Consider the following 9,808-nt stretch of genomic DNA (forward strand, 5'->3'; position numbering starts at 1 on the left):
CACACATACACACGTATGTGTATGTGTGTGTGCATGCATAGGTGTGTATGCATATATGTTTATATGTGTATGCATGTATGTGGCCTCCTTGGCCTCGTGGGGGTGGGCGGTGGAGAGCCAGCGGCTTAGGAGCTCAGGAGGGGTGGTCTCCTTCACAGCTTTGCTGCCCCTCGCTGGGCCTGGCGCACGCTCCAGCTTTTCCAGGCCCCTGAGGATTACCAGCCTCCTCCACATCCTGGCAGCTCTCCCTGTTTTTTGGCTCTGGTTTCCCAGCCAACTGGCAGTTTTCCCACTGCATCTCTTGGTTCAAATGCCCAAGAGAGGAGCCCATGGGCCACTCATCTTCTTGGCCACGCTGGGGCCCGGGTGACTGGCTGCCTCTTTGGGCCAGGCTTCCACGCAGGTCTGGCTGTTGTGGGCCTTGGTAAGGAGGGGAGGGGGGTGGAGTGAGAAGGTGCAGAACACAGCATGGAAAGAGCTGGCTCTGGTGTCAGACCAGTCCCCTCTGTCCCATGCCCAATCTGCAGAAAATTCATTGGTGCCATTGATAGCATTGCCCTACCCCAGGATTCACGGGTGAGAGGACAGTCCTCCCCACACATGCCCCTTTTCCGCCCACTGTCTTGAGCCAGGGTTGGACGTGGCACAGCCCATCCTGCTACTGGCTGGGAGAGGACCAAGTGACCTACAGTGAGGCCCGGCGCCTGTGCACCGACCATGGCTCTCAGCTGGTCACCATCACCAACAGGTACAGGAGGGGGACCAGCCCTCCCCCAGGTCCTGGCCTAGTGTGGTCCCTCCACTAGCGTGGGCAGCATCCTGCCATCAAGTGCAGAGGGACCTGAGTCCTTGGAGCTTCAGCTGGCTCCAGGGCCTTTTTCTAATAGTGTCACCAGAATGACTCGCGTTTATTAAGTGGCCCCAGCATGGGGCAGGTCCTGGGCAGGGGCAGGAATAGGCATTGGAGTGAGCTGGATGCCCAAAAGAGGTCTAGGCTGTGTCTGATTTTCTCTCTTTCTTCTCAGCAAGGCATGGAGGTGCAGACAGTAGAAGGGGAGCTGGGTTACTGTGTGTCAGCTGCAGGGGGTCCTCCACTTCCCAGACCAAGTTTCTGATCAGGCACAGCACCCAAGCTCCTGGAGCAAGGCATCTGGCCCGTGGCCCAGGGAATGGCGGGGGGCAAGCTCCCTGCCTCGACCAGCCTCCCTCCTGCAGTTTGAGCAGGCCTTTGTCAGCAGCCTCATCTACAGCTGGGATGGCGAGTACTTCTGGACGGCCCTGCAGGACCTCAACAGCACCGGCTCCTTCCGCTGGCTCAGCGGGGACGAGGTCATGTACACCCACTGGAACCGGGACCAGCCCGGTGAGCCCCTCCTCTTTGACTTTCCTTGGTGAAGCTGGGAGGCCACGGTGGTCCAGCCCTGCCAGGACCGAGACCGTTCGTGCAGTGTGGTGACGTGGTCAGGAGGACAGGCTCTGGAGCCAGACCGCCAGGCTCAGGTCCTGACTGCACTTTATTAGCTTCGTATCTTTGAGCCTCAGTTTCCTCATCTGTCCAGTGGAGTAATGATACTTTCCTCACAGGGTGGGCCTGAGGCTTAAGTGGCTTAATGTGGGTCAAGCTCTTAGAATTGCACAAGTGCTTGCCGTTAGGATTAGTACCATTTCGCATTCATTGTCTTTTTTAACCCTTTCAATAACCAGATGAGGTAGATGATGGAAGAGGCTCAGAGAGGTTAAGCAACTTGCCTGAGGTCTCACGGAGTAAACATAGAGCTAGGACTCTGCCTCCATTCTCTTCCTTCCCCTGGGGCCCTGATTCCACAGAGCGTGTCCCTGCAGAGATGGCCAAGCTGGCCCCCAGTTTGAGGGCCATGGTGGTGCCCTGCGGGATGTGGGAGGGCTGGACTGTGAGTCCCTCTCAGTGTGCGGGTCTCCCTCCTCCCTCCTTCAGGGTACAGCCGTGGGGGCTGCGTGGCCCTGGCCACGGGCAGCGCCATGGGACTGTGGGAGGTGAAGAACTGCACCTCGTTCCGGGCTCGCTACATATGCCGGCAGAGCCTGGGCACGCCAGTGACACCCGAGCTGCCTGGGCCGGACCCCACACCCAGCCTCACCGGCGCTTGTCCCCAGGGCTGGGGCTCAGACCCCAAACTCCGGCACTGCTATAAGGTAGGCAGCCTGTAGGCCTGGGGGTGGGGGAGTAGGAAGGAAAAAGAAGAGCAAAGAGACCGCATCCCTGGCTGGTGGGTGGCCCCAACCATGATCCAGGCAGCTGGGCACCAGAGAAACTTTTCCCCAAAAGGACTGCAGACAGGGACTTTCTGATGAGCTCTTGTCAGTGGAATCTGAGGCCTGGAGCGTAGTAGGTGCTCAGTAAACCTTTGAGGAATTGGAAAAATCCCATAGAGACCATTGGTTTCAGTTCTCAGTGTTGGGGCCAGGCTGACTGCTCTTCAGAATTGCCTGGGGAGTCTGATTTTAAAAAATCTTCCCGGTTGCCACTATGGAGATTGGGATTCAGTGGGCTGTGATGGGGCCTGGTAATCTGTGTTTTTCAAACCCTGCTGGGTTTGGGAGCCACTGATATAGTCCACAGTCCTGTATTATACAACAAAGCTGAAGTCTGGGGAGGGGAAAGGACTTGCCTATGGCAAATTGTGGCTCCGTTGGGACAAGAGCCCAGATCGGCCTGCTGGTCGGGGAACCAGGCAGGGAGTGTTCTCTGGAAGATGACTATCAGCTCCTGTCCCCTGGGACTCATTCTCTGGTGAGCAGGACTGTCTTAGTGAGCTTGGACCCACTGTCCAGTGAGGCCCAGCCTCGCTTCCCATTCAGTCATGGGAGGGCAGGTGTCCTATGGGGAGATGGGCCGGGGGACCAGCTTGGACCACTGGACTTTGCTCCTGCAGGTGTTCAGCTGGGAGCGGCTGCAGGACAAGAAGGACTGGGTCCAGGCCCAGGGGGCCTGCCAGGAGTTTGGGGGCCCAGCTGCTGAGCCTGGCAAGCTATGAGGAGGAGCATTTTGTGGCCAATATGCGCAATAAGATCTTCGGTACTGAGACTGTGGGGTGGGGGTGGGGGGCCTGCATGCACGAGTGTCGTGCCTCTTCGTTTGCTGGACAGGGGCAGGGCCAGGTGAAGGTGACCCAGGGAAGCCTGTCTCAGGGCTTGAAAGACCTGTGTATCTGCTGCTAGTGCCAGGACCATCCTGTCCTCCCTCTGTGGAGTCGGAGACCCTGTGTTGCTCACCAAAGCCAGCAACACCCACCTCAGACTCACAGATTTACACAAATAACCACCCTCACCATCCTTCCTCCATGGCAAAATCTCCTGTAAGCTGATCCAAGTTGAATGCCCCATCACCATCCTATAATAGCCCACACTTCTCAATGAACAGCTTTTTCCTGAGAGACAGGAAGAGAAGGCTGCAAAAGTGAGCATTTGCCCACGAGGTCCCTCCAGAACCCCATCTCTGTCCCTGTGGGCTCCTAAGGCATCTTGTGACACGCAGCTCTGTAATTCCCTTGGCACTGGGAGAAGTCCAAAGGGATCCAGGCTTCCAGCGGTATCGCCTCCTAGCAAACATCATGATTACTTATTTGACTAGTAATTATAATAGCTCATATTGATCGCTCCTCACCACGTACCAGATACTGTGCTAACAGTCAATCCACGTTCAGCACCCTCCTTAGCACTCTCACGAACCCTACAAAGTAGACCTTATCTCTTGTGGGCTGATAGAGAGGTTGGCTTATTTGCCCAAGGTCACAGAATTGATCTGTGGGTGACCCAGTACTGGAATCCAGGTGCATCTGATTCCAGGGCCCCAGGTCTCTGCACGATTCCCATTGACTTCCTAATGTGAAAGCCTGTAGTCTTGATGGCAAAGCAAACCCACCCAAAGGGAAACAAAGGAAGGGAGCCAGGCCATCACCCCCAGTGAGCCAGGCGCCTGGTCCAGCTAGCCCAGTTCTCTCTGGGGAGAGAACTTGTTAAGGGGGCCCCAACAGTGTTTTGCCCAGTGAGCGTCAAGCCAAGATGGAGAGGCACCAGGCCCTGGGACTGCCTGCATCACAGCTGCAAGTAGCCTCTACTCCTTTCATCCCTCATGTCTTCTGTCTCCACCCCTGGTTGTGCTTAAGTGAATCAGAGCCCGAGATCCACGAGCAGCACTGGTTCTGGATCGGCCTGAACCGTCGAGACCCCGGAGCTGGGAAGAGTTGGCGCTGGAGCGACGGCCTCGGGGTGAGGGGGCCTGTAGGAGGCGGAACAGGTGGGCGGGGCCTGAGTGGGCGGAGGTCTGTGGCATGGGCGTGGTCTTTCCGAGGTGAGCGAGGTTTTGTAGAGGCAGGGCCTCTGGCCAGAGCTGGCATGTAAAGAGGAAAGGGGGGCTGGTGTCCAGACCAGGTTGGGGGTTCCCAGCCTTATATCAGGCCTCTTGTCGGCCTGTTATGGGGGTAGGGGGCAGCCTGCGCCTGGTACCTGAGATCCCTCTCCCCTCCGACCTCATCAGTTCTCTTATCACAATTTCGACCGGAGCCGGCACGACGACGACATCAGGGGCTGCGCAGTGCTCGACCTGGCCTCCCTGCAGTGGGTGGCCTTGCAGTGCGAGACGCAGCTGGACTGGATCTGCAAGATCCCTCGAGGTTGGGTGGGGTGGCTGGAGGACAGGGGATGGGGTGAAGGGCAGCGGGGCCGGGGATCCAGGAGAGGGTCCCCTTTCCTGCAGCGTCTCTGTCCCTGTTGTCCCCGTAGGCGCAGATGTGCGGGAGCCCGACGACAGTCCGCAAGGTGAGGTTCCCTGCCCATCCCCCATGGGCTAGAAGGAAAGGGGCGTCATCTCCCAAGCAGGGCCTGGTAGGGTCAGAACGAAGGGAGCTAGGGGTTCCAGCAGAGGAAAGGGGGATGGGGCATCTGCAGCCCTATTGGCGGAGGTCCGATGGGCTCGCAAGCCTCGCCTGCCCTGGACCCCCCTTGTCCTCCATCGGACATGGCGGGGCCGGCAGGCAGCCCCAGCCTGGCGGCCATTCCTACTGCCGCTCTGTCCCCACAGGCCGGAGGGAATGGCTGCGTTTCCAGGAGGCCGAGTACAAGTTCTTCGAGCACCACTCCACGTGGGCGCAGGCGCAGCGCATCTGCACATGGTTCCAGGCGGAGCTGACCTCCGTGCATAGCCAGGCCGAGCTGGACTTCCTAGGGCACAATCTGCAGAAGGTGGGCACGTGAGTGAGCCAGGAGGGCAGGCCTGGGAGAGAGGGAAAGGCCCTGCCCACCCTCACCTGCCCACCCGGCTTCCCTAGTTCTCTCGGGGCCAGGAGCAGCACTGGTGGATCGGCCTGCACACTTCAGAGAATGACGGGCGCTTCAGGTGGGAGCCCTGAAGGGGCAGCGGGCGTGAGAGGGGCGCATGCGTAGATGGCTAGCCTCAGCCCAGGCTGGAGGTAGGGAGGCGGCCCCACACAGAGACAGACATTTGGATTTGAATCCAGCTCTGCCTCTTGCAAGCTGTGTGGTCTTGAGCAAGTGACAACCTTTATGGGCCTCGATTTTCTCATATGATAATGAAACAATGAGACCTGCCTGGTAGGACGGTTGTGAGTATTAGAAATAAGGTATGTGGGTCCTTAGCACAGCATCCAGAGCAGTTTTGGACACTAAATAACCGCAGCTCCTATTATGCTGGGGTCACTCATGAATAGCTCCCTCAAGATGTGGGCAAGAACATTTGATGGTACAGGGGGGCCTCTTTGTATTTGGGGTCCATCTACCAGCAGGAGGCATGGAAGCACCAGGAGCATGTGGGTGTCCAAGCACAGTGTTGTGCTTGGACCCCTGCTCTGGGATTCTCAGACTTCCTTTCTAGTTAGAGAAGTGAATGCCCAGGAGGGCTGGCCTTACCTGGAGGCACTAGGTCCTTGGGTCCCAGCTGCACTGAGCTCAGTAGCCCCATTCCTCAGCCTGTGGCCACTGAGCCCCAGGATTTGGGCCCTTGTCCCCGCCCCTCATTACTGCTTGCAGGGGAGGTCGAGCCCAGTGCCAGGGCTGGAGTCACCCCTGGTCTGTGCCATTGCAGGTGGACAGATGGTTCCGTTATAAACTTCATCTCCTGGGCACCCGGCAAGCCTCGGCCCATAGGCAAGGACAAGAAGTGCGTGTACATGATGGCCAGCCGAGGTGAGGCCGAGGGGGGTGGGGAGGGTGCACATGCCGAGGAGAGGGTTGATGCTGAGGGCAGCAACATGAGCCTGGGCAGGGGCCATCCGTTTCTCTTCACTCTCTCTGTTCCCATGACCCAAGGAGGGCTAGACCCAGGGAAGGGAGGGCCTGTCCCTGTGGTCCTGCAGCCACAGGACATGAGTTCAGAGCTGGACACAGAGTCCTGAGCCCCAGTCCTGCCTCCTCTCAGCACATGAAGCCAGGGTGGGAGCTCTGCAGTCGGGGTGACTGCTCTTCCCTTTCTGCAGAGGACTGGGGGGACCAGAGGTGCTTGACGGCCTTGCCCTACATCTGCAAGCGCAGCAACAGCACCCGAGAGCAGCAGCCGCCAGACCCGTCGCCCACAGGGGGCTGTCCTTCCGGCTGGAGCCAGTTCCTCAACAAGGTAGGCGCTGGGGAGGGGGCACCCGAGATTGAGAGGGTTTTAAAAAAAGTCTTTAAAAAAAGAAGATTTTTTAAAACAACGTTTAGAAAATTCTTAACCGAAGTGCAGCTAGGAAAGTTTGGGGCAATAAAATTAATCAGAATGAATATGCCTCTAAACATGTTTTCAAAATGTTCCCTCTGTGGTGTGAGTTTCTTTCCAAAAGTGGTTATTTTCTGACTCACGGGCTGATTTATCAGACCTGCTTAGACCTTCATTGTTTTTACCCACAAGGGCTCATCCCAGGAAGAGAAGGGCACTGTTTCCTTCTGGTTTGCCCTAGCATTGTTAGTATGAATTTGGATCCTTCTGTTCTTTGCAGGACATTCGTTGTAAGACCACTTAGCCCAAGTGCGAGGACTGGTTTAGTTAACACCAGATGACATAATCCATAAATCTTTGTCATTTGTTGGCGTGCAGCCAGCCCTTGGTGCTGTGAAGCTCTCGCTGTCTTCAGAATATTCAAATGAATACTATACCTTTCTGCCTTAAAAAAAACAAACAAACAGAGTGAGACATGTGTAGTATTAACATTTTGGAAAAAAAGAAGAAAAGAAAACTCACTCATACTCTCCAGAGATAACCATTGTCCATATTTGTTACTCCACTTCCCGACTTTTTCCACATAATTGAGATCATACTAAATAACACAATTTTACAGCCAGGTTTTCTTTCTCAGTATTATATTTTGAGCATTTTTTCAGATCATTAAATTTTTCCAAAAACTTATTCTCATGGCTTCTCCCACCTAATATAAAGCAAAATTAGATCTTATATGTGTAATTGGTCCCTTTCTTAATGCGTTAGCGTCATTGTAATGATACCAGTTACTCTCCTGTCTAACAAAAGCTTTTCAACTATGCAAGGCTGTTTGCCCCTTCACTGCCCGGCCCCAGACACCTTGTTTTACTAGTTTCGTGTCCTCCCCTGCAGTGTGTACAGGTCTGCCTCTCCCATGAGCTTTAAGTTCCTGGAGAGCAGGGCCACTGGCACCTGGCTTCTGCTTACTACACCTGCATGTGGTAGGGAGGCCCCAGGGGTTCACTGGACTGAACTGAATACTTCCTCGCTTTCGCTGCTTCTTCTCGCTGGCACTGATGGCCTGCTGCTTCTAATTTTATGACTGATTTTACTAGTTATTTAAAGGAGGCTTCAGAGTGGCTCTGAATTACTTCTGTGAAGTCAAATGCACAGGCCTTGTGACAAACCTCCAGAAAACTTTTGCATTATGTCTCAGTTTACAGCCTTCTACCGCACATCTGACAGTTGCATCCGGAAGTTGGTGTTAGATGTAATCATGACTAGTCAGAGCCTTCTCTTTTTAAGCACCTACTCTGTGTCCTGCACTCTCTTTAATCCTGAAAATGATCCCAAGAGACAGGTATTTTTATTCCCATTTTATAGAAAAGTTGAGGCCAGAAAAGTCAAGTCCAGATGTGACTCGCCCCTTTCCTGCCCTTCTTTGTGACTCCAAAGTTCCCTCACATTCTTCCTCCCCCATCTCACCACCTCTGAGCAGAAAGTTACTGGAAATCTTTCATCTCCAAATATAGAGACTTCACCTGATAACAGATGCCCCACACAGGGTTCCTTTAACCTTGTGGAAGTAATAAAGGTGGAGAAAGAGAAACATAAAATTACAGAGTTAGTAGCTGCTGCCTAACAACGGTCATTCCAAAATAAGGATTAAGATATCCTAGAGATGAATATTAAGTTCACAGGGCAAAATGACAGATTTCAGACACTTGGAAAGGTGTTTGGCTGAGAGCAAGACAGACCTTGTCCCCAGGCGTGGCCCAGGCGCTATTGTCGTGGATAGTAGCGTATCTGGTGGCCCAAAGAAATCTTCCCACTTAAAAATTTCCCAGAGCGTGGGCAAGTTCTTGAATCTGCTGTGCCAGGTCGAGAGGGTGCTGGTGCCTTGGTCAAGGAGACCCAGGTGTCCTGGTTCTGATTTTTTCGCTCACGGCCCCCAAAGCCTCCCCCGGGCCTGCGGCTGTGGGGTGTGCAGCAGAGTTTCTGGGTTTGTGGGCCAGGGCAGTGGAGATGGACGTCACGCCTCCCCCTCCGCCCTACAGTGTTTCCGAATCCAGGGCCAGGACCCCCAGGACCGGGTGAAGTGGTCAGAGGCACAGTTCTCCTGTGAACAGCAAGAGGCCCAACTGGTCACCATTGCGAACCCCTTAGAGCAAGGTAGGATCGGCCCTTGGGGAGGCCCTGGTCTCCTCTGACACAGTCTCCCCAAAATGGCTAGAGCAGAGCAAGCAGGGAGCTGCCCTGTCACTCATAACTCTCTCTTCTGGGGGACTATAGCATTCATCACAGCCAGCCTGCCCAATGTCACCTTTGACCTTTGGATTGGCCTCCATGCCTCGCAGAGGGACTTCCAGTGGGTGGAGCAGGAGCCTCTGCTGTACGCCAACTGGGCCCCTGGGGAGCCCTCCGGTCCCAGCCCAGCTCCCAGCGGCAACATACCGGTGAGGAAGCCCCTCCCCACTCTTTCCTCTGCCCCTCACCCCTGCCCTGGCCTGCAGCCCTTGCCTTCTCTCCCAGGGACCCCCTCTTTCAGCTGCTTTGCTCATAGTGCAGCCTTCTGGGGGCAGTGGCACAAGGCAGGGCAGCTGCTGGGGCTCCCCTGAGCAGCTCCTTCCCCTCAGACCAGCTGTGCGGTGGTCCTGCACAGCCCCTCAGCTCACTTCACTGGCCGCTGGGACGATCGGAGCTGCACAGAGGAGACGCATGGCTTCATCTGCCAGAGGGGCACGGGTACGTCTCACCAGGGCACCTGGAAACCCCAGCCCCAGGCTAGATGCTGTGGGCCGTGCCAGCAGGGGTGAAACATGGTCCCTGACCTCAGGGACCCCCAGAGTCTAGTGTCTGCCTGGGAAGCAGATGTACAGAAAGACACGGCATCAATCAGAGGGAAAGGCAGTGAGCACTGAGGGGTCTCAGGAGGAAGGTTTGGGGTTGGGAGGGCTGACCAGGGAGCACTAGACACTAGCGTGGTGTCAGGGGCCCTGAGGTTCTGTGTCTGAGGCTCCTACAGCTCCATGCATGGGTCTCTCTGCCCTGGGTTCCTGGTCAAGCTCTAGATTGCTCATCCATTTATTTGGCAAGAATGTATTGTTTAATAGTAACAGTGGCTAACACTTACCTGTGCCA

At 55.5% G+C, this 9,808-nt stretch overlaps 1 protein-coding gene across 1 annotated transcript; it reads left to right on the forward strand.

Moving 5' to 3' along the window:
• Positions 1–551: 551 nt before the first annotated feature.
• LOC116662562 (C-type mannose receptor 2-like) lies at positions 552–9,728 on the forward strand (the record flags this gene model as incomplete). Its single annotated transcript, XM_032476303.1, is given in 15 exon segments — positions 552–748; positions 1,215–1,363; positions 1,955–2,172; positions 2,913–2,978; positions 2,980–3,055; positions 4,145–4,248; positions 4,517–4,652; positions 4,762–4,797; positions 5,060–5,220; positions 5,307–5,374; positions 6,080–6,180; positions 6,471–6,607; positions 8,725–8,839; positions 8,960–9,123; positions 9,304–9,728. Coding segments are annotated over 15 exon segments (1,908 nt in total), but the record flags the coding sequence as incomplete, so codon positions are not given.
• Between the last annotated feature and the right edge of the window lie 80 nt (positions 9,729–9,808).

Source organism: Camelus ferus, unplaced genomic scaffold (genome assembly GCF_009834535.1).
Source record: "Camelus ferus isolate YT-003-E unplaced genomic scaffold, BCGSAC_Cfer_1.0 contig3486, whole genome shotgun sequence".
NCBI classification, from domain to species: Eukaryota; Metazoa; Chordata; class Mammalia; order Artiodactyla; family Camelidae; genus Camelus; species Camelus ferus.